Raw genomic sequence first — 25,733 nt, 5'->3', positions numbered from 1 at the left:
CTCCCTCCCACTAGATCCTCGGCCCCCTAATATTTCTGGGAGATTGTTTGTGTCTTCCTTAGTGAAGACAGAACCAAAGTACTTGTTTAACTGTTTTGCCAATTCCTTGTTTCCTATTATAAATTCACCTGTCTCTGATTGTAAGGGGCTTACATTTGTCTTCACTAATCGTTTCCTTTTTACATATCTTTATTTAAATCTTTTTATTTGAATTTCACAGCATACATACAATGATAACAGACAGTGACAGTCAAGGCATAATTGTGCAACAGTATGTAAGCGACCCTCAAAGCCCTTACCCTTACCCACCTTCAACCCACCCGAATCAGGTCGGAACCAAACGGGGACAAACAACACTCACATACGTACACATCCACACAAATATGGTAAGATAAACAAAACAAAAAGTACTAAAGAGAAAAAAAAAGAAGAAAAAAGGGGTCACTAATAACAGTAAATAAGTAAGTAATTAAATTAATGTGTGGTGGGGGGGGGGGGGTTAAGGGGAGAGCAGCTGCAGTAGAGCAGAACAATGGTGGAGAGCACTCAGTCCTCTTCCGAGTCCGGGGACAAGTTGAGAGAGTTAACAAGTTCCAAGAAAGGGTTCCATGTATCTAGGAATGTCTTGGTAGAGCCTTTGAGAGAGAACCTAAGTTTTTCAAGCTTTAAATTGTAAAGCACCTCCTTAATCCAGCGGGCGTGTGTCGGGGGACAGGTGAGCCTCCAGTTAAGCAAGATCAGTCTCCGGGCTAACAAGGTTGTAAAAGCTAGGACCCGTTTCACCGCAACAGAGAGGTTGGTGTTGGGAGGGGTACCGAAAATGGCTGACAGTGGGTTTGGAGGAATAGTCTGGCCGTAGGCTCTGCTTATCAAGTCGAAAGCACTCCTCCAAAAGGCTGCTAGCTTAGGGCAAGACCAAAACATATGGATATGGTTGGCAGGGGATTGATTGCATCTGTTGCAGGTGTCCCTAACAGCGGGGTAAATTCTAGATAATCTTGCATTTGTGTAGAGGACTTTGTGAAGGACTTTGCATTGGATTAGGCCATGACAGGCACATATGGAGGAAGAATGGATCAAATCCAAGGCAGAGTCCCATTGCTGGTCTGTTAATTTCGTATTCAGCTCACTCTCCCACGCAGCTTTTAATGAGGTACGAGGTTTCAATATAACCGACCCTAACAAGTTATACAAAACAGAGATGCATTTCTTCCGGTTGGGATCTAGAGCTAAGATGATATCGGTCAGGGCTTCAGGGGGGCGATTTGGGAAATGGGGGAATGTCTTCTTCACAAAATCCCTAATCTGGAAAAAACGAAAAAGGTGGGAGTTTGGGAGGCTGTAGTTGGACGAGAGCTCCGCAAAAGACGAAAAGATGCCATCCTTGTATAGGTTTTTGATACTACTGATACCATTGCTATGCCATGTTTTGAATGCGTGGTTGTACTTGAAGGTTTAAAGATGTGATTTTTAAGCAGTGGGGTCAAGATGGAAGGGCCTTGTAAACCGAAGTTTTTCCTGAGTTGACTCCATATCTTGAGCGAGAGGGGCGCAATTGGGACTGCACCCACAGATATTATAGGAAGGGGGAGTTGGGAGCATAGGACAGACCGCAACGGGAGACGTGAACTCGCCTTTTCCATGTGTACCCACGTCGGTAGGTGGTCGCAATCATCATTCATCCAATACAGGAGTTTTTGCAAGTTAGCTGCCCAATAGTATCGCCTAATATTTCAGGGAGATTGTTTGTGTCTTCCTTAGTGAAGACAGAACGAAAGTACTTGTTTAACTGTTCTGCCAATTCCTTGTTTCCCATTATAAATTCACCTGTCTCTGATTGTAAGGGCCTTACATTTGTCTTCACTAATCGTTTCCTTTTTACATATCTAAAGAAGCTTTTACAGTCAATCTTTATATTATTCGCAAGCTTTCTTTCATGCTCTCCCCCTCCCCCCCCCACTTAATTAACCCCTTTGTTGAGTTCTAAATTTCTCCCAGTCCTCCGGTTTGTTGCTTTCTCTGGCCAATTTATATGCCTCTTCCTTGGATTTAACACTATCCTTGATTTCCTTCGTTAGCCATGGTTAGCCATACCTTCCCTGGTTTATTTTTTCACCAGACAGGGATGAAAATTTTTAAAGACCATGCGGTCTTTAAATCTTTGCCATTGCATCTCCACCATCAACCTTTTAAGTATAATTTGCCAGTCTAACCTAGCCAATTCCCGTCTCATACCTTCAAAGTCTCCTTTCTTTAAGTTCAGGACCCTGGTCTCTGAATTAACCATGTCACTCTCCATCCTAATACAGAATTCCACCATATTATGGTCACTGTTGCCCGTGGGGCTTTGCACAACAAAATTGCTAACTAATCCTTCCTCATTACACAATACCCAGTCTAGGATGGCCTGCCCTCTAGTTGGTTCTTCTACATATTGGTTAAAAAACCATCCCGTATCCATTCTAGGAAATCCTCCTCCTCAGCGCTGTTACCAATTTGGTTGGCCCATCAAAGTCACCCATGATAACAGCTGTCCCTTTGCTACACGCATCCCTAATTTCCTGCTTGATGCTATCCACAACCTCCCTACTTGCTGTTTAGGTTCCATTGCCTAGAAATATAGGTGCAGTGAAATATCAATGCCAATCGGAATAATACAAAATAATGCCTCTAAGAACTACAAAAAAATCCAGTCATCTGGAATAGCATTATTGCATTTTACCCCCAAACAGGTACATTAAAACAAGACTGACATGGCTTTCCATGGGTCCATATTCAATTTATAATCCATGCCCTTCCTCCCCTCGTCCAGTAGTAGCCAGACAGTAGTAGCCAAATGACAAGGGACACATAAGTCAATGAGGTAGATGTCAGAAAGTACATCCTGTGCACTGTAGGAGCAGGAAACCTGACAAAACCATAAGAACTCCTGGATCCTATTGTTTATAAGGCTGATGGAAACCATAAGGATCAATGAAGGGGGGAGCAGTTCAAGGATTTTCCTGTAGAATGTTACTACCTGTGATGAATGCATTAGAAACATTGAGCCAGTGAACATATAAGAGAGGTTCCAGAAGGATGTGGGCTGAGAATTATGAGAGTGGGCTCATTGCAGTTGGCATGTATTTTGCTATTGACCAAGGCTCCAATTTATCCCGAGCATAGCCAGCCAAGACCATAAAGCCAACTCCAGTTATTTAGTGTTATTAGCAGCCTATTTCCTTCGCGCCATAGATGCTGCCGCACCCGCTGAGTTTCTCCAGCACTTTTGTCTACCTTTGATTTTCAAGCAGCTGCAGTTCCTTCTTGAACTTCACTGCTGAGACATCCCTATTAGTAGTTAGTATAATTAGTAGTTCAGCAGCTTGCAGGCAGTCTTGACATGCAGTCTCCCTGATGTCAGTTTGTTTTCCTTTCAATACCGAGTGAAGCAACAAACTAGCACAATGCACTCGCAGTTCAAGTGAGACGATTCCATCATGGTTGTGATATGGAGCGTTGAGCTCCACTTCATGTCAAAACAGGTGTAAATAGGTGCTGTATGAATAGTGACATCGAGTGTATGGCTGACTTGGTAACAATGCCTAAAGTGCCCAATCCAAATTTTGTTGGTGGAACAATCTTAGCGGGAAAGAAAATCATTAGTCTGATTTACACATGTGCCAGAAACACATGCAGATCTGAGACGAACTGGGGTTAAGACGAGGCCTTTATTCCTCTTGTGAAATTATCTTTATTTTATTTCTTTTAGTTAGACAGCAATTACCCCTTCCACCAAAACCTCCCACCCCTCACTAATATTTTTATATCTATTTAACACAGGTTTTATTGCTACTGTGATATTCTTCCACACTATGGAATAGATATTAACCTTTAACCATTGAGACATATGGTCAATTGTAGATGATTGGAAACACCATAGGTGATCTGGGAGTCTGTTTACAAAGCAGTGCCAATGAAAAAGAAAAACCCTTTCTGTTCGGAAAGATTAATTAGGTTTGGTAGATCAAGTTAACGATGGCCCCTAATATTTATAACGTGACGATGCAGACGAGAGAATATAAGGGAAGATACTGAGCACGAAAACCCAGTAGTATTGGTTCCTTGAGATAGATACAAAATGCTGGAGTAACTCAGATGGTCAGGCAACATCCCTGGAGAAAATGAAGAGGTGACGTTTCGGGTCAGGACACAGGTTCCCTGATTGATGGATGTATAGCTAGGAATAAAGAGCTTCATTGGTGTTGGGTGGAAGGAGTTGAGAAGCTGGGTAGTGGTGATTGCAAGGGACTTGGGATGCTCATGGTGAGGTTAATGGATGATTGCGGGAATGTGAAGATGGATGGTCAGTTCACTCCTGGAGACAATATTGTGTTGAGTTTTGACGGTTTAGAAATAATTGAGGTGGAAGGTTAGTCCATAAAGTGGGTTTTGGGGGCTTTTGGAAACACCCTTGTTCCTCATGCTTCTCAGGAATTGGAGTAAATCATAACAAACCTGACTCCTCCTGACTCCTGAGGTTGACAAGGACCAGGAGACACCAGAGAGCAGTAGTTAAAAATAGAACCCTGGTTAAATGAACATACATCATCTCCTTCAATATATCTATGAGTGACTCTGCCTCTGAGATTGGATTGGTCACCTGGCTCTCTGTCAATTCCCATTAAAACTAGATCTAGATGAAATGAGGCACAGAAATGTGGCAAAATTTCAGGAGAAAATAGTTCAAATTGTCAGGTAATATATATAACATTTAACTAAGAAGAAAATTCAAAAGTATAACTGACTTCAATTGTATATTTTGTAAATGGACATATAGAAGAAAAACATTATGACAGGAAATTTCATAAATTTCAAGTGGTACTAAACTCATGAAATAACCATGTTATTTTAAATCCATTAGGAGGACTAGTGGCGTTATGTCCAGTAAAGTGGCTTAACTGCACAACCTCCTCTGATTGCCAATCAAGCACGTGCTCACAATTATTATATGACTATTATTCACTTAATGTAGTTGCAAAGAACTTGGACTTTGATGCTGAAAAATCTTGGTAACATTTAAATAAAAACACTCTCCTGATATGTACAGGATTCTCAGCCAGAATATGTTTTTGCTTGTAGAACCAAAGATGCTGGTTCGACTCCAGTTACCCTACCCCACCCCACCCAATAGTTTCAGTCTAAAGAAGGGTCCCGAAACATTTCCTATCCTATTTCACCATAGATGCTACCTGTCCGTTGAATTACTCCATAAACCTTTGCTTGTACTGTATCCTCAAGATATCTGAAGCTACCTGTTAAAGGAAAGCAAGACTGGCAGGTACAGATCTGAAGGGAAGAGGCAGATGGTATTTTTAGCTCAAGATGTCTCAGGCTGGGAGTGGTGAGGGGGCAGTGAGAGAGAGAGAGAAATTCCATAGTAGGCATTCGCTTCAAAAATGCATGCAGGGGAGAGAAAAATAAAGTATTCAGCCAGAGCACAGATTATTTCATTTCATACATAACAGAGATTCTCAAGTTAAGGACTGAAAAAGAGTATTGTGTGAAAGCAGTGCTGAAAGTGATATGTGAAAGAGCTAGTGTAAGTAAGCATCCAAAGTGTTCCAATCTCAAGTGCCAATTTACCAACCCACCCTTGATGCCTCAAGCCCATATTTACAATGTTGAGTTCTTGGCCCCGCGCAAACAGACATATTCCAACTGCTTCTGAGTGAGTTGCAAAGTCTCACAAATTCCAATTTGCCATGAAGTGCCAACAATTCCTCTTAATAAATCTCCCTGTGCTTTCCCCCTGCTCTTTCTGAAATGATTCATTACGTTTTAAATGACTGAAATGTAAGCAGAAAAAAAACAACAAAGAAAACAATAAGGCTTATTCATTCACACTAAGCAATACAGCAATGGGCTGGGCTAAGGGGGGTTACATTGTCACACCCAACCCTTCTTCCCTATGAAAACGTCCCACCTGCGCTCAAGAATATTCATGAGTAATAAAGAAATTAGAAGCAAAATTTAAATGTATGTTTGGTAATCAGTTAAAAAATCCACAGTAAACACACAAACATCCTTAATCTTCAACATTTGTATTCAGTAGTTTAGCATGTGAAGAAGGCTCCGCACTGTCCTTTCACATTCTGGGACTGGGTGATACAAAGGGTCACACACTGTCTTTTCATATCTGGGACTGGGTGATATTGTGATCCAGACACTGACCAAGCTTTGTGATGAAAGTCCAGTTTGTCCAACATTTGGAATGTGCTTCAAAGATTTCCAGACCTATTACATTGCATGAAACGTTTAGTTTTTAAATACACCAGAATGTTTATTGATGTCCAATATTTGTTAACCAGAGAGAACTTAACTCTGAATCTAATACATTCCTCATTAGACCAGGGAATGCAATGTTTTTCACGCATATCTTATCCCTTTGTACACCTTTCCAGAGTGTGCCTGTTGGTCCAGAATTGAGAGAGCCTCTCTTTATTTAACCCTCCTGTGCTTAGTCTAAGAATGTGAGTAGTAAATATTGCTCATATTAAAATAGTAACAAAATAAGTTTCAAGTTCCGCAGGGCACATTGCCAAATGTTACCTGAATTAGCTCATTCTTTGCTCTCTAAAAGCTTTTGCAGTCCCTGCCAATTGATGACTATATTCCATGACTCGTATTTTTTTCTCGGGATCTGAATTCCAGCCTCATTTTTCACCTTCTCTCCAGCAGCTACTGGATTTGCCTGTGGACCCACGCGATAGCTGGCTTCTGTTTGTAGAGCACTCAGAGAAGGGTGTCAATGAAAAGAAGAAGAATAAAGGGAAAGCACGAAAAACACAGGTAATCATTGCAAGGGCATTGGGTGAGACAAGGAGGTGGCAATGTGCCAGAAACACATGCATATTTAAGAGGAATTAGGATGAACTCATTTGAAATCTGAATGTCCACTGTTTAATGTGAACATGACCTAATATACCACTAGGAGTCAATCTGAAAATGCCTGGGGTGATGGTGTGTGAGATTAAAAGGTCTAAGTGAAGTCTGGTTGCTTGGGAAAGTAATATCACTATAGAATGGGTTCAATAGATTGGGCTTATAGTCACAAACCAACACCAGGTTAGACCCAACTGCGAGCCTAGACCAAACTAACATGAACATTTTGGGTGCTATAATCTGTGCACCCGTAGCCACCTTCTAAATTCCACTGCTGCTTAAAGTTTATGCTTTTGCGCCCCTGATATTTCTATCCCAACATCTGCAGTTTCATCAGTTGATGTGTATCCGATTGCCTTGAGGGTTAGGTGCCTTTAACTTGGATTAAAAACCCCAAGTTGCTTCATTTATCAAAAAGTGAACACCAAGCCACAGAAGTTGAAATGAGCAGTGGGTCTCAAGACTGAACAAGAAGGTGAAAATGGAGGTTTTTAAAGGTGCAGTGTAAAATGGAGGGAAAGTTCTGAGAGGGGAGTTACCATGAAGTCAACACAGGCAAAGACACATCCCCAATGGTGAAATAATAGATGCTGGAATCGTGTCAAGAGTGTTAATCGCTATATATACAGACAGTGGAACAAATTTTACATACAGCAAAAAAATTTAAATAAACAGGATGATGGAAGAGCTCAGCGGGTCAAATAGAATCTGTGGAGGCAAAAGGTGCAAGTTGACATTTCAGGTTGAGATATAGGACTGATAAAGACGAAGAAATAGTTATAATATATAGGAATGCAAAAGACTCATGAGACTCAAGACTCAAGAGTGTTTTATTGTCAAAGATGATTGGGGATAAGGAGAGATAAAGGCTGGAAGGTGATAAGAAAAATCAGATGGCGATGGGTTGATGGACTGATGCGGGTTGAGGGGATGGGAAAGGTAAAGACAGAGAGAAAGGAGAAGTAAATTTGGTGGGCAGGAGAGTGTGTGGGGAGGTGCGATCTAGAACTGGGTTGTCTGAAATTGCAAAAAAAAATAATTGTTCATGTTATTAGGTTGCAAGCTATCTAAGCAGAATATATGATGTTGCTCTTCCATTTTCAACGACCTCTCTATAGTAATAGGAAAGGATAAGGGCAAATAGGTAGGTGTGGGATGGGAAGGTGAGTTACAATTAATGCAATGGAAAGGCCAAGATGCTGTTGTGGACTGAGCATAGGGGCTCTGCAAATAGTCACTTACTGTACACTGAGGTCCACCAATGTAGAGGAAGCCACATCATTAGCACCAAATGCAGTAGGCTTGGTTGGTAAAATGTGCAGGTGATTTGGGCTGATTAGATCCCTGGGTGTTGATGAGAAATTAGATGTAGGGATAGGTGTGTTACACCTCCTACAGTTGCTGGGGCAAGGTCTGGGGGATAGAGAGGGATAAGTGGGCCAGGTAGTCACAAAGGAAGTAGTTCCTGCAGAAAGGGTGTGAAGCGGGACAGAGTAAATAGGAATAGCATCTTTGCATGAGGGAGTGCAGGAGGATGTACATTTGTGGTAGCTGTGGGAGTCAGTGGATTTATAGAAGATGGCAGTGGCATGTCTATCCTGAGATGGAGACAGAGATCTAGAAAAGTACGAGAAGTGTCAGAGATAGTTCATGTGTGACGATAAGGGAAATGCAAAAATAATTAATTATTGAGAGTGATGAGTTACTCAGATATATCCTTTACTAGGAACCACCCTGTGTCGAGGAGGGACCTTTGTGTGGCCTATCTGAAATGATGATATGAGCTACTGCCTCAGCACCAGAGAAAGGGCTGCGCTGAGATGCTGTCAGCGTGGGGTTAACTGTGTGCATTTACTCCAGTTTCCTCCCATGTCCTAAAAACATGCAGGTTGGCAGGTTAACTGTAAATTACCTCTAGTGGATAGATGAATGATAGAATATGAGAATTAATTAGAAGTGAGGACATTTTTTTTGTAAATGAGTTTGCAGAGAATTAATGGGTGCTTAATGGCTGGTGTGGACTTGGTGAGCCAAGTAACCTCTTTCTGTTCAGTTTAGTTTAGTTTAGTTTAGTTTAGTTTAGTTTAGTTTAGAGACACAGCACAGAAGCAGACCCTTCAGCTCACCGAGCAGCGATCCCCATGCACTATCACTATCCTAAACACTAGGAACAATTTACAGAAACCAATTAACCTACAAACCTGCACGTCTTTGGAGTGTGGACAGAAACCGGAGCACCCGGGGAAAACCCATGCAGTCGCAGGGAGAACGCACAAACACCATACAGACAGTACTCGTAGTCAGGGTCGAACTTGGAACTCTGGTGGTGTACGGCAGCTGGTTTACCGCTGCACCACTGTGTTGTATGTTCTGCATGACTCCTTGAGTCATAGCATATGCTGCTCACATTAGGTTATCCTCAGCTTCTATTAAGTCATTTTTAGTGGGAGGAACTTAGTGTATTAAATTGACAATTTCTCATTCATCCAGCAATGAATGAGAAGACGTTGAGAATTTAGAAATGTTAGACATTTAGATTGATGACGGTCTACTTCCTGTACTTACATCATCCCGTAGTTACTAACCCAATTTAATCAATCACAGCTGTCACAATGGCAACATTCAAAAGCATCATCAGTACCAAGCTGAAGTACTGAAATGTATATATCAATGTTGGTAGCATTTGTGCAAAAAAAAAAATGAGGATTCATCTGAGATTTTTAAAAATCTCAGACCAATTTCTGAGTGTTCTGGTATTAAAAAATAGAGAACGCTGGCCAACTTCATATCAGACACTGTTCGCTTTCACTTATTTTGGTTATCAGTCTGACATTGCTGCAGTTTCACCATTCTCTCTCTTGTTTTCCGATCCCTCCATGGTTTGAATCATCTATATCTTTGCAACTTCAGCTTGGTTTGGGAACAGATCCATCCAAGAATAAGGGGTAGGCCATTTAGAATGGAGGTGAGGAAAAACCTTTTCACCCAGAGAGTTGAATCTGTGGAATTTTCTGCCTCAGAAGGCAGTGGAGACCAATTCTCTGGATGCTTTCAAGAGAAGTTAGATAGAGTTCTTAAAGATAGCGCAGTCAGGGGATATAGGGTAAAGGCAAGAATGGGGTACTGAATGTGGATGATGAGCCATGATCGCACTGAATGGTGGTGCTGGCTCGAAGGGCCAAATGGTCTACTCCTGCACCTATTGTATATTGTCTAAGACCGCAACAAATTGCAACAAATTGTGCCCAGACCATCACACAAACCAACCTCCCTTCCATTTGCTCCATTTATCCCTCATGCTGCCTCGGCCAGCAGCATAGTCAAGGTCGAGTCGCACCCTGGCCACTTCCTCTTCTCCCCTCTCCCATCGGGTAAAAGTGTGAACACGCACACCTCCATATTCAGGGACAGTTTATTCCCAGCTGTTATCAGGCAACTTAATCATTCTACCACAACTAGGGAGCAGTTCTAAACTACTATCTATCTCATTGGTGACCCTCGGACAATCTTTTTACTGGCTTTACCTTGCACTAAATGTTATTCCCTTATCATGTATATATACAGCATAAATGGCTCAATTGTAATCATGTATTGTCTTTCTGCTGACTGGTTAGCACACAACAAAAGCTTTTCACTGTACCATACAATAAGCTAAACTAAACCTCCCCTGCTCTTCAGAGACTGCAGGCACATAGTATAGCTACTAGTTCAGTAATCCAAATGTTTATTCCAGTAATTATATGAATTATAATCCAAATATGGGAATTTGAACTAAGCTGGTGAAGTTACCTGTAATCATATCCAACAGAGAAGGAAGCTTAATGCCATTGCCTAATCTTGCATGAAGATAACTCCCATTCGTATGGTTGACTTTGAAATGGGTCTATGTGATGGTCCCTCCTGGAGTACAGCGTAGTTTCATATGAACTAGAGGTGGTAGAATAAAAACAAATTAACCATTCAGTATCAATCGACACACAGTGGTGCAGCGGTAGAGTTGCTGCCTTACAGCACCAGAGACCCTGGCTCGATCTGACTACGGATGTTATTTGTATGGAGTTTGTATGTTCTCTATATGACCTCGTGGGTTTTCTCTGGATGCTCCGGTTTTCACCCACACTCCAAAGATGTACAGGCTTGTAGGTCCATTGGCTTCAGTGAAAATTGTAAATTTTCTCTAGTGTGTAGGATAGTGCTAGTGTACGGAGATCGGTGGTCAGCGCGGACTTGGTGGGTCTGTTTCCGTGCTGTATCTCTCAACTTAACTAAACGAAGCTAAACTAAACTTTGGATTCAGACACATTAAAGTCAGTCATCTCAACAACCTTGCAAAAAATGCTCCTTGTGTACATTTGTGTACTGGTCTCTGAATTTAGCGAATTGACAAAGATTAACCAAATAGCAATTTGATTTGATGGTAATCACCGTATAATTTCTTGCAGTCAACATGATACAATCTTCCATCACAATTCCTAAACATGCAATGACCCATGTGCAGGATAAATGCATAAAGGCTGGAAGATAGAATCCTTAGCATTATCTCTTCACACAAAATCTCCAGGCATTAGGTCAAATAGAAACATAGAAACATAGAAATTAGGTGCAGGAGTAGGCCATTCGGCCCTTCGAGCCTGCACCGCCATTCAATATGATCATGGCTGATCATCCAACTCAGTATCCCGTACCTGCCTTCTCTCCATACCCCCTGATCCCCTTAGCCACAAGGGCCACATCTAACTCCCTCTTAAATATAGCCAATGAACTGGCCTCAACTACCCTCTGTGGCAGAGAGTTCCAGAGATTCATCTCTGTGTGAAAAAAGTTCTTCTCATCTCGGTTTTAAAGGATTTCCCCCTTATCCTTAAGCTGTGACCCCTTGTCCTGGACTTCCCTAACATCGGGAACAATCTTCCTGTTCAACCCCTTAAGAATTTTGTAAGTTTCTATAAGATCCCCTCTCAATCTTCTAAATTCTAGAGAGTATAAACCAAGTCTATCCAGTCTTTCTTCATAAGACAGTCCTGACATCCCAGGAATCAGTCTGGTGAACCTTCTCTGCACTCCCTCTATGGCAATAATGTCCTTCCTCAGATTTGGAGACCAAAACTGTACGCAATATTCCAGGTGTGGTCTCACCAAGACCCTGTACAACTGCAGTAGAACCTCCCTGCTCCTATACTCAAATCCTTTTGCAATGAAAGCTAACATATCATTCGCTTTCTTTACTGCCTGCTGCACCTGCATGCCTACCTTCAATGACTGGTGTACCATGACACCTAGGTCTCGCTGCATCTCCCCCTTTCCCAATCGGCCACCATTTAGATAATATCTGCTTTCCCGTTTTTGCCACCAAAATGGATAACCTCACATTTATCCACATATGGGCATTAAAACCTAATTCTGATTAAACTATGATGAATCATTGCTCTTTCGTATTGAACAACACGATAGAAGCACTGAGAGTGACAAGGGCACAGAGAGTGGTGAGTGGTAAATCTCTGAATTCTCTGCCACAGAAGGTAGTTGAGGCCAGTTCATTGGCTATATTTAAGAGGGAGTTAGATGTGGCCCTTGTGGCTAAAGGGATCAGGGGGTATGGAGAGAAGGCAGGTACAGGATACTGAGTTGGATGATCAGCCATGATCATATTGAATGGCGGTGCAGGCTCGAAGGGCCGAATGGCCTACTCCTGCACCTATTTTCTATGTTTCTATGTTTATTCTGGGTGGGGCAGTTCAAAATCCTTCATCTATCCACAACTATATTGGTAGGAGTCAACACTGCACAGTTCTCATTAAGCCATGGTAAAATTAGGTTACATTATCGATAGTTTTGTTTAGAATTAGTAAAATGCCCAGTGAAATGATATAGTGCCATGTTGGCAGTGGCTGAGTCTCCTACAAATTCATGGAAGGAAATCAGCCACAGCCCCTCAGAACTTAGGATCGGAGAGAAATGGTCAGAATCAATACAAGGGGATGTTCCACCATATGAAGGGTCCAGCACCAGAGGCACAGTCTCAGAATAAGTTGCTGACCATGTTGGGTTGAGATGGAAAATTCCTTCATACAGAGGGCTTTAAACCTTAAGAATTGACACCCTAACAGGTCTTTATGTTTTCCATTTCCAGCATGGTCTTCCAGGTCCGCCAGGTCCCCCGGGACCTCAGGGACCTCCAGGGGCCGTTGTCACACATGAGGTGCTCCTGAAAGAATTCAAAGAGATGCTGAAAGGTAATGTCAAATTTGATAATTTTATCATTCAACACTGCTGACTGTTCATTAACACTGATGACAGTTGTAAGTATAATAAGGACTGATAATAAGGTGTAAATAAGGTGATCAAAATGACCAAAAATTAGGCTGTTTTCTAACACAATATCATCTCCAAAAGGAAGATAGCTACCGTCATCACTCACAACACCACTCCTCTCTCACTGGCGTGCATATCCAGGCCTTTATTTTCTCTGGAAAGTAACAAACAAAAAGACAGTTGTTGAATTGGTGAAGAGTGAATGAATTGTCTTGGATGTAGGTCAGAAGTGACTGTATAACAGCGGACAAGATAGAATCAAGATATTTGTACTTGCGTTTGATGGGACAGGAATAAGCTGAAACAATGGCAGAAACACCATTTCAACAACCTTTAATCCAACTGTCTCATCTTTTCCATGGACGTCCAGTTTATTTACACCCCCTTTTCCAATCCGGAGAGCCTCTGTGCCCTCTGGTTCTTCATAGAACAGAGACACAATCAGTTCCCATCAACTAATCTCCACCCTCACTTGATGGAATGTCTCCTCACCCTTAACAACGTCTTTTTTTGGACTCCTCGCACTTTCTTCATTAAATGTGTAACCATAAGCTGTTGCATGGGACCCAGCTATCCTTGTCTTTTTGTTGATTGCATTGAACACTCCTTGTTCCAAACTCAAACTTTACCACCAACTTTCACGCTGTCCTCCAATCCACGCTCATTTGCTGTAGGGAGAAGAAAGAAAGACAGGAGTGGGATGTGTTTGATTGTGTTGGCTGTTTTTCCAAGGCAGTGTGAAGAGCAGATGGACTCAATGGTGGGTCATCTGGTCTGTATGTTGGACTGAGCTAAATCTACAATTCTCTGCAATTTCTTGTGTTCTTGAGCAGAGCTGTGCCCAAGCCAAACTTAGATACAACCCGACTATGCTTAACTGGCACGTAAGAGGAGATGAGGCCTGCAGTAGATTAGCCATGATCGTATTGGATGGCGTGAGAGGCTTGATGGGCTGTGACCTACACTTACTCCTGTTTTCTTGTGTTCCAATGTTCTAGGCTTCACACAAAGAGTCCTCATTCTCTTCATTTCCTTCTCAAACTGTCCATCATGCACTTCTGAGTATGTGCTCATCACTTTATTTACAGACGGCTATGTTATACTTTTCTCTTGGGTTTTTGCAGAACTCACAATGTGACCTCACCCTCCAGGAAACCTCTACCTTTCTTTCTTTTCCCCTGGTCTGTCGTATGTTCACCAATGCCTAATGATTCACCAGGCAATGCCAGCTCTAGTCTACAGTAAGGACCAGGGTTGGTGATTGCAAATGTCAAGTGCCAGAGACATGTTGTTTTCTTCATTTTCTAAACTCTGCAATGCCACTACTAGAGTCTATCCAGGTACACTAATTTGCTGGTTATTTGTACTCAACATTAATGGAAAAAGACTGTCCATGCATCCACTTGGTAATGTGTACAAATGAAAATCTCACAATTGCAGAGATACCTGGAGAGGGAAGGTTTAGACGGATATGGCCCAAACGCAGGCAGGTAGGACTAGTGTAGAAGGGGAAGCTTGGTGGGCAAGTTGGGCCAAAGGGCCTGCTTCTATGCTGTATTACTCTGCATCTCTAGAGCATTAGGACAGACTGCAACATCTTTTTATGTCAGTCTTATTGAACATTAGTTTAACCATTAACAATGTGCTGGAATAACTCAGTGGGTCAGACAGCATCTTTGGAGAACATGGATACATGACATTTTGGGTTGGGACATTTCTTCTGACCTGAAACGTCACCTATCCATGTTTTCCAGGGATGCTGCTTGACCCGCTGAGTTACTCTAGCACTGTGTCTTCTTTTGTAAACCAGTATCTGCCCCTCAATATCCTCTCAATATCCTCTGCTCCAAGGAAAACAAACCCAGCTCATCCAGTCTCACCATCCCAAGCAACATCTCGATTAATCTCCTTTGCACTCTTCTTCAGTCCATTCACATCCTTCCTATGGACTGGCTGACAGAAGTGCATCATATTGCAGCTATGACCTAATCATTTAAAAAAAAGTTGTCCCATGATCTCCAAGCACTTATATTCCGTTTCCTGGCTAACGAAGGCCAACACTCTTCATCAATATAGAAATATAGAATATAGGTGCAGGAGTAGGCCATTCGGCCCTTCGAGCCTATCACCGCCATTCAATATGATCATGGCTGATCATCCAACTCAGTATCCTGTACCTGCTTTCTCTCCATACCCCCTGATCCCTTTAGCCACAAGGGCCACATCTAACTCCCTCTTAAATATAGCCAATGAACTGGCCTCAACTACATTCTGTGGCAGAGAATTCCAAAGATTCACCACTCTCTGTGTAAAAAATGTTTTTCTCATCTCAATCCTAAAAGATTTCCCCTTTATCATTAATATCCCACACATAAACCTATCTACTAGTGCTGCCACCTACAGGGATCTATGAATTCATTTACTGAGGTCCCACCTTAATATTCCCTAAGAGCCAATCTCCTAATTAAACCCCCAACAATGCATCCTCTTACACCTATATAATTAATCTGAGATGATGAGAATGGAAATAAACTATATAATTTTCAATGAAATGAAGAAATAGAAATACCTAAAGAATAGATAAAGAATAGATAATTAGAACAAGGGATGTAATTGCAAAGGCCAAGAAGTACAAAAGTACTAATCTAAGAATTAATTTGCAAAGATGTGGGATTGCAGATTTATACGTTTAGGTCAAAAGAGTTTCTGAACGCAAAAATAGGATTTGGTTTAATATGGATAAATGTTAAACAATATAATAAAGGAGACAATAATAAATCTTTAACGGACATTGATTAATCTTCAATAAGGTTACAGATTAGGTTACAGTGTGCCCTTAATCTTTCTTGCACTGTTTAACTATTACATGCAGAAACCTTTACTGTTATATATCTACGTGGCTCACATGCTGTGTTTAATATATGCCACAATCCTCACTCTAATGCACCTTGTATAGTACACAATATGTTACCTCTCTTTCAGTCTGTAGGACATCATCATATTATTATTTGTGTTAAGTTACAATTCCATATATTACTGATTCATTTAATGCTCCTGCTAACTTCTAATACAGTATCATCTACATTCACCTTTACTTTATGATATCCATTGTATGAATAGCTATTTATAGAATTATTCATGTAATTGGCAGATAAATAAGCAAATCAATCTGCTGTGTCAATTCAATCAAGAATTATTTCCTATAACCCCCAGTTCTTGATTTGCACCCATGTACAGTATGTGATAGCACATCAGTTCCTGGCCCCACTACTTAAATGTGAAGGGGTTATGGAGTGCTCAGAACGAGCTTCAGACCCCCCACATCTCACCCAACCTTGGGGTAATATTATGTTTCCACACACATAATTATTAAAGAGGTCAGAGCTGAGATGTTGGCTACCATTGCTCACTGCATTAAAGCAGTCTGGACTGGAATGTGTATTAACATCATTTAAGTTCCTTATTTCACCTTGTTTAGTATTTAATGGCATCTACTAATTCTACTAACCTATTTATTTTATTTTATGCAATGTCTAACATTTTCCTTCATGGCATTTCCCAGATCAGCATTGCTAATGCATTTTAATAGATCCTTCCATGCATAATGTCAACTGATGGACGGGAGTGTCAATGAAAATCATCACAGTACCTACCACAGAGCTTCTCTGCTGGGAAAGATAATAGAAGGGTCAGGGAATGGGAAAACAAAGCAAATAAAATAGCAGCAGAAAAATTCTACAGTATTTAGAATTGGTATGAATAAAGAGGCTGGATATAATATTCTACTTCATCCAGTTCAATTTTTATTTCTGCAGAAGCAGTTGAAGAAAGAAATAGAATTGCTTTGCAGGAAAAGTGCCAAGAATGTCCAGTGATTCAGGACAGTCTTACCTATCATCCCCTGTTACCAGAGGAGATTGACCAATATCACAGACTGGAAGCAGCCTTTCACTGCAAACTAAAGGATAACCTTGTGATGAACAGAAAAAGTGTGAGAGAGCTGCAGAACTTTCATATCGTGAGTGCATTTTCAAAGTAAAGGACTATCATAACTCTTTACACCAATGTTAGTGAACAATATAAATAAGAATGTATTTTTCACTGTTAAATTCCTGAATAATTGATGGGACATAATTGGGTGATTTAAAATCCATCATTGTTGGAGTGAGATGGGCATTGTGCCCTCTATCCTGATTCTAGTATGACATCGACCCATTATTTCGGGTCAGTTGTTATTTAGCAAGAAAGCTTGGTACCCAACACACAAAGGCCATTGGGGGTGCTGTTGTGGGGATGGGCAAGACAAATGAAAAGTGTGGTATAGATCTCACTGGCTGACTCACATCTCTGGTTGTCATGCTGCACAATTTAACCTGGGATCTGAACAGCAATTCAACCCAGACAGATAGAAAGAAGGTCTCCAGCTAATCACTACACAAATTCCAGGTGAATTCTGGTTGTGTTTGGTGTAGCATTTCTCTTTGTAACATTAGTGAACTTTTAAGATGTTGATATGATGCTCTGCAGATTACCTATATTAATTTGTAGTGTTTTCATACCTTCATTCAAGTAATTAAGATTTTGTTACAAGATTTTGCAGTATGCATTCTGGAGTCTTCATCTTTAAAAGTTGCTTAGTATGGATTATTACTGGGAAATGTTGAAGCTGAGTCTGGCTAAGTTATTTAATACATTTGTCTCTTCTTAGCCTGATAAGGATGGTGTATTCCTACGAGGAATTGGCCTGAATCTGACCAGCGGCCAATACGTGGCCCCAGTGGCAGGGTTTTACCAGTTCTCCGCCAACCTCCATATCGGTAAGGACACATAATGTTATCGGGGATTAACTAATCTGTAAGGGTGAATGAGTTTACTGTAGAGTGCAGAACTACTGGAGTAGATCTCAATTTCTAGAAGAGTTGTATAAAATGGGTGAAGCAAGTTTGCATCTCCCCCAATTGTATCTCCAAACAGAGATATAAAAGGGAGTTGCCACTTGCTCTACACTATCGTATTTAATATTTTTTATTATTTTATACAATTTTTGATACAACACCGATATATTTTTCAGCTTGAAGAATGATTAATATGCAATCTGACAGGAACAGTCATATGTCTCAGTTTTCATCAGATTGTGAGATTAAATAGCGAACAACTACATTCTCGCTAAAATTTAGAAGATTGAGGGAGGATCTTATAGAAACTTACAACATTCTTAAGGGGTTGTTCCCGATGTTGGGGAAGTCCAGAACAAGGGGTCACAGTTTAAGGATAAGAGGGAAATCTTTTAGGACCGAGATGAAAAAAACATTTTTCACACAGAGAGTGGTGAATCTCTGGAATTCTCTGCCACAGAAGGTAGTTGAGGCCAGTTCATTGGCTATATTTAAGAGGGAGTTAGTTATGGCCCTTGTGGCTAAAGGTATCAGGGGGTATGGAGAGAAAGCAGGTACAGGATACTGAGTTGGATGATCAGCCATGATCATATCATGTTGCAGGTTCGAAGGGCCGAAAGGTCTACTCCTGCACCTATTTTCTATGTTTCTATTCACTTTCATTTATACCAAAACTTGGAACGTTGAGCCATCATCAAGAATCATCTTCTGTTCTGGAATCACACAAAAGAGAAGGAAGCCTTTCAAGGCATCATGTTTCTGGGAAGAGCCACTGAGAACTTCTGTACTTTCCTAGAGCCTGGCAGATCTTCCTTATCAAGGGTACAACCAATTCTATATTGTCAGTGTCAGTATCAATGGCATAATATCATCAGTCTGAAGAAGGGTTTCGGCCCGAAACGTTGCCTATTTCCTTCGCTCCATAGATGCTGCTGCACCCGCTGAGTTTCTCCAGCATTTATGTGTACCTTCTATATTGGGATGTTACTTTTAAATCGGCTTCCACTACCAAAGCTGATTGTAAAATCTCATCTCATCATTTTCCTTCTTTATAAACAAATAAAAACATTATATATGAATGTGCCTTGATTAAATTGCCTTGAAATTGGTCGCATCAGTGTATATATATATTTTAACTATATGTTGCTAGCACTGGCTGACGGAATCAAGGGATGTGGGGAAAAAAGCAGGAATGGAGTTCTGATTTTGGATGATCAGCCATGATCATATTGAATGGCGGTGCTGGCTCGAAGGGCCTTTTGGCCTACTCCTGCACCTATTTTCTATGTTTCTAAGAGAAATATTTACTGTCCATCCCTAATTGCTGTGGAAAAATGGCGAGCCTTTGCACAAGGGAGTAGGAAAAGAAGGAGGTTTGGTAAAGAGGCAATGCAATTAAATTGCGATAAAGGTTAACAATCTTGGTTGAAGAACATGAATGTAATATAGGAAGATGTTTCACAATCAAGGCAAATATGAACTATAATTTATGGCATAATTTATCAGTATCCGAAGTGAAGAAGTGATATTTCAAGACTTTCACCAAAAGTGAAAAAGTAATATGATTGCAAGAAGAATGGCTGTACTGTGAGTCTCATTTGCAGTATATTTCACAATGTCTATCATCACTTCCAATGATCAACTAATATTTTGCCCCAAAATTCAAATAATTACTTTACTTTCAGACAGTGAAGTAAATCTCACATTGACAACTGTTACAGTTACACAAACATATAGTGCTTGGTAGCTATTCAACCTTGACATTCGTATCACTCAGACTTATAACTTGCTGTCAAATTTTCATGACTGTGCACAAAAGATGGAGAATAGTGACTGGGCAATAATGAGTCTAATGGGGACAAGTGTGGTTGTACGTTTGTAGCTCAATGGAAAACAACACACGCTGGTCATTCTGGGAATAGGGCATCAATGGTGCTGAAGAGATCAATGATGAGGCCATCTGTTTACCTTGTTCCTTTTTTCTTCTGAATCACCAGCCAAACTGCAAATGGTATAAGCATGCACTGCATAATGTCTCCTGCCTTCTGCCCACAAGGGAAATATCGCACCTTTGTCAGTTCAGGTACAACATAACTAGAAAATTCCCTGGTGATGGAGGAAGGAGAATGTGAGGATGGTGAGACACCATCACTGCACAACACTAACCAGATCCCAACCTCAGCAACTATGATCTACTGTGGATTTTGTTTTGGTTGCTCTATGGACTTTAGTTTTACACTATTATGGTCTGCTAACCTTGTATTACTGATTATAAATTTATTGTATTATTGATTACTGTATATTTATTTTTTGTGTTACTGCATCAATACACCTGTAAACCTGCAGTGTATAAGAATTTGTTACTTTCCGGTATACAGTATGGCAATTAAACACCTTAACTCTTGACTCTCTTGATGTAGCCACCTGCTCAGTGACTATCCTTGACTTTGAGTTTTAGTAAAATGTAGATGGGATCTCCACATTTCCTCTGAGCACCTTCCTGATAGATTGGAGATACAGGGGTTGAAAACAACCCGGAGCAGGGCCTTACACCGCCCAGCGCGGCTTTAATGGCCGCGGGATTTGCCAGCGCCTGCCGGTGGCTCCAACATCAAGACCCGGGCAGGGCCTTACATCGCCTGGCACAGCCATAATGTCCGCAGGACTTACCATCGCCCGCCGGGTATTGAATGACGGTGCTGACTCAAAGGACCGAATGGACTAGTCCTGCACCTATTTTCTATGTTTCTACGTTTCCAGCCCTATATCTGATCCAAAGAACTTAATGTTTTAAAGGTAACAGTGTGTTTGCTTTTTTTTTCAGAACACAGAGAGCCTCAGAGAAGAAGGCACAATAGGCCTCAAGATAATATCCGAATACTCATCTGCATTGAATCTCTATGTCAGCACAATATGTAAGTGTGATGATCCACTGTTGCCATGGGACCAGCAAGCACAATCTAGTAACAGAACAACAAGCAAATCCAAGCATATCTAGATTGATGTGAACAGATATGGAATAGGAACCCGTCACTAGAAATATACAGGCAAGCCTGTATGAAAGGCCTGCCAGTAAATTGAAGAAAGTGCAATGGTCCACATGCTTTCTCAAACCTTAGCTGTTCAGTAAGGATCAAGGGACCTTCAATCTCAACTCAATTTTCTCGTACCATCACCACAAATCTTAATGTCTCAAAATCTGTTGATCTCAGTCTTGGATGCACTCAACAATCAAACCCTTTAGGGTAGAGAATTCTACAATATTGACTACTTTCCGATTGAAGAGGTTTCTCTTTACCTCAGTCGCTGACCATTTATCCTGAGACATTCCAGCCATGAAGAGAAACCTCTCCCAGACTATTCTATCAAAGCCTCCCTTGATTTCATTTAATAAGGAAAAAATGAATGATCCTGTGGTCAAGAGGGAAGTAAAGGGATTGAAGGTTGTGCTAAGTTGCATCAATTCGTCAAAAATAGGAAAGGTTGAGAGGGATCTGAGTCTAACGTGGCCAAATAGGACTACTGTAGGTGGGCATCTTGGTCGGCATGGACCAGGTGGATCAATGGGAGTGTTTCTGTGTTCTGTGGCTCTATGACGATCAATGCAATTGATATTTGCTGCAAATACTCACAAGGTCAAGCAGCTTCTGTGAAGAGAGAAAGAGGATAAAAGTGTCAGATTGATAACCTTTCAATAGATACACTGACGTGTCCTAGATATCATACATTACATTTCAAAATTTAATAAATTCTGGAAATGTCTATAAACTAGCAGCACAGCATCCAGATAGCTTAAATCATCCATCCAGTTTGACAATCAGCCAACAGCAAGTAAATACTGGTAGTTGACAATAAGATTCTCAGCTGCTCCAACTAAAATCTCATGATAGCTTCAAAGACGTCTCCTCCAATTTACAGACATGTTTTGGCTAATTGTTCAAATGAAAAGGCATGGATCTGGAAATTAACTTACTCATTCCATGTGTGCTGCCTAACCTGCTGAGTATTTCCAGCATTTTCACCAGATTTCCACTTGTTTTTACCTTTTCCGATTCATTTTTTTACTGTTACTGTACGTTGAGCTCCTTTCTGACATCAATGGCCACGTCAAGATCATTGGAACTAAGAGTAGTATGAACCTGATCTTGGAAGGCAACTGCATGTACAATCATGACTCAACAGTCACTTAAACATCCCATCAATGTTCTGTTCCATAATTTGAATAGAGGCACATTGGATGATGATAAAATGGACATTTCATTATGTGATCCTTGGAGATTAATTTCACCCTAAGGTGCCATTCAGTGGAACATGTCGGTACAGACATGCTGTTGCCTCCTGGAATTACTGCTTTGCCTTTCATAGATTAATAAATCAATGATGTTGCACACCTTCTGCTTCATTACCGCAATATAACGCTACTCTATTACCACCGTACACTAGCACTCTGCTACTATTATGTATCTCTATAAAACAACAGTATAATACTCTCTATATGTGTGCATTAAAAGGACAGGAGTTTGCTCTCCAGTCCCTCAAATTATCTGCCATTCAATTAAATAATGACAAATTTTATTCCAATGCATGCCCATCTTTAGCCTGTCCCTCAAAAGATTGACCGACTGAAAATCTGAGTTGTGGAGATAGGTTCTGAGATTGCTAAAATTCTCTCTGTGGACAAATGTTCCGGTTGAGAAGTACAGTTTTCCCTGAGAAGTACAGTTTTTTTTAGAGAAACAGCGTGGAAACAGGCCCTTCGGCCCACCGAGTCTGCGCTGACCAGCGATCACCTTGTACACTAGCACTATCGCACACAACAGGAAAAAGTTACAATTTTTACCAAAGCCAATTCACCTACAAACCTGTTCAAGAAGGAACTGCAGATGCTGGAAGATCGAAGGTACACAAAATTGCTGGAGAAACACAGCGGGTGCAGCAGCATCTATGGAGCGAAGAGTCTCCATAGATGCTGCTGCACCCGCTGAGTTTCTCCAGCAATTTTGTGTACCTTGACCTACAAACCTGTATGTCTTTAGAGTGTGAGAGGAACTGGATCACCCAGAGAAAACACACATGATCACAAGGAGAGTGTACAAACTCCATACAGGAAATATCTGTAGTCAGGATCGAACCCCGGACTCTGACGCTGTAAGGCAGCAACTCTACCGCTGACACTTCTGAAGTTCTACCTATTTGTTCCTTTGCTCTTGACTCAATTGCTGGAGGAAAAGTCTTATTCAATTAGATCCTATACTCAAGAAAATAGAAGCATAGTTAATAAAAGTTGTTTGTTAATTCAACTTCTTTAGCCTCAACATTATTCTCATATACCTCTTCTGTATCCAATTTGAGACATTTCCATTGGCGTGATGCAAACTGCTGAACATGATACACTGATTAGCATCTGCATGACCGAGGGCACTCACCTGAAAAACCTCGAGCTAGATCGGCCGTCAGCGATGAAACTGCGAGCCGGATCGACCGTCTGCACACACACACATACAAACACATCACAAAGGTGGGGGCCAGGGAAAGCGGGGGAGCGCTGTCTGAAATTCACACCCGCGATGAACAAGGTAAAAAACGGCTGGGACATTAAAGGGCCTGTCTCACTGCGGCAACCTAATTTGTGAGTTTAGAAGAGTTTGCTCTCGACTCAAACTCGCAGCATGGTCGACACGTGGTTTTAGGAGGTCCTAGGGTCACTGGAACTCTCCTTCATGCTCGAGGGAAGTTCCCGTACACTCGCAGCCTCAGTTTGGTCGAGGAAAAATTTTCAGCATGCTGAAAAATTTTCTGCGAATAAAAATTGATCGGCATGGCTCTTTTGAACTCGTAGTGCAGTGGAGTGGGGTCGCTATGTAATTATAGGCAGTTGAGGGTAGCCGTAGGCAATCTCCTTTGCTGACTGGGCATTTTAATTGGCTCACTGGAGATTTCAGGACCAAGGAAAACCCGACCGGTAATGTTAAATGCCCTCTAAATTTATTAAAAGTTGTCTGGCTTCTTAAAAGTCGCCTCCCACCCCCCCTTACCTCCCCCCTCTGCACCCCCCCTCTCCCCCCCCCCCCCTCTCTGTCTCTTTCCTCTCTCCCCCCCTCTCTCTCTCTCTCTCTCTCTCTCTATTCCCCTCTCTCCCCCCTCTCTCTCCCCCCCCCTCTCTCTCCCCCCTCTCTCTCTCCCCCCCCTCTCTCTCTCCTCCCCCATCTCTCTCCCCCCCCCCCCCTCGACTCATTCTCGCGCATGGTCCACACAAGGTCCGAGGAGGTCTTTGTAACTTTCCTTCATGCTCGAGAGTAGTCCCCGCATACTCGAGACCGCTGCTAGGGTGTATTTTTCAACATGATTAAAAATGCACGCGAGTAAAAAAAGGTTGCATGTAGGTTTAGTCGATGTAGGTCGTAGTAGGTCGTCATGTTATTCATAGGTAATTGAGGGTAGTCGAAGGTAATTGAAGGCAGTCGAAGGTAGTCGTAGATAGTCTTCAACATAGTCGAATGGAGGTCGAAGGAGATCAAAGGAGGTGGTCTTCACTCTCCACTATTCGGTATCCAATTTTCCCCAAAGCTAGTCGAAGCTAGTCTTCAACATAGTCGTCTTCAACATAGTCGTAGGAGGTCTTCAACATGACACTTTTTCAAACTCTCCTAAACTCTTCTAAACTCGCCATTTAGGTCGCCGCAGTGGAACTTTAATGATTTTGCACTAGACCGCAACATTTTCTCCACAATTCCTAGCTTTTCATTACTTAGAAAGTATTCAGATTCTACCTTTAAAACAAAAGGAAATTATCTCATACTTGCCTAGACTATCATCCATCTGCAACAAATTTGCCTGCTCAATCTACCAAATTCTATTTACAGTTATCTATGCCTATCAACATTGATAGCTATGCTATGTATCTTAGTATTATCAGGAAATTTCGATCCATGGTTCTCCATTTCTACACCTATCTCCATCTATCGACTTTGATTGCTGTGCTATGTATATTAGTCTTATCAGAAAATTTAGATACATGATCCATTTCTTCAACAATATAATTGATAAATAGGATGAAAAGTAGAAGTGTGTAATCCCTATGGACTCATTCAAGTCACATTTTGACCAATGGAGTATGTATCTCCCCTTTGCTTCTCCTATCTACTAATCAATCCTTGGTCCACATGAAAATGTTACCTCCATTTCCCAATATTTTTCTTTTTATATTACCAATATATTTGTGTGGAGCCTAATTGAAATCCTTATGAAAGTACATGTCAGATATTTCCCAATTGAAATGGATAGAGATTTAACTCCCACATCTGATTTCTCTTATCTGACTGAGCTTAGTATTTTCAAAATAGTTAGAAAGGGTTTATTTTGTGTCCTAGGATGGATTCCCAGAACTTGGGATGGAAGAACAGCTCACAGTTCCCATGATTGCGTTTGAATGACTTGAATGAGATCTATTCACAGGATCTGCAGTTACTGTGGACAGATGATAATCTTTGCATCTTCCTCTCATCCCTTTAGCTGTCTGCAACAAAAATTCAAACAAAGATCAGTTCTGTCTGAGAGCTAAAGCGGAGCCTCTTTCACCAGCAATGATTGGCCCTGCAGTCT

At 41.3% G+C, this 25,733-nt stretch overlaps 1 protein-coding gene across 2 annotated transcripts in view; it reads left to right on the top strand.

Annotated features, from left to right (window-relative positions):
• Positions 1–25,733, top strand: part of LOC129703533 (erythroferrone-like) — a 67,930-nt gene that overhangs the window by 29,711 nt on the left and 12,486 nt on the right. Inside the window, exons 2-6 of one of the 2 annotated variants that reach the window (XM_055646089.1) lie at positions 6,721–6,831; positions 13,055–13,157; positions 17,052–17,254; positions 17,945–18,053; positions 20,956–21,046. In XM_055646089.1, coding sequence (XP_055502064.1) covers positions 6,721–6,831; positions 13,055–13,157; positions 17,052–17,254; positions 17,945–18,053; positions 20,956–21,046 — 617 coding nt within the window. Of the gene's footprint in view, positions 1–6,717; positions 6,832–13,054; positions 13,158–17,051; positions 17,255–17,944; positions 18,054–20,955; positions 21,047–25,733 lie in introns of both variants that reach the window. The other variant, XM_055646088.1, reaches the window with a different exon arrangement.

This window comes from Leucoraja erinacea, chromosome 14, assembly GCF_028641065.1.
Source record: "Leucoraja erinacea ecotype New England chromosome 14, Leri_hhj_1, whole genome shotgun sequence".
Lineage (NCBI taxonomy): Eukaryota > Metazoa > Chordata > Chondrichthyes > Rajiformes > Rajidae > Leucoraja > Leucoraja erinaceus.
The sequence above is the reverse complement of the archived record's forward strand: the minus strand, read 5'-3'. Positions and strand labels throughout refer to the sequence as shown.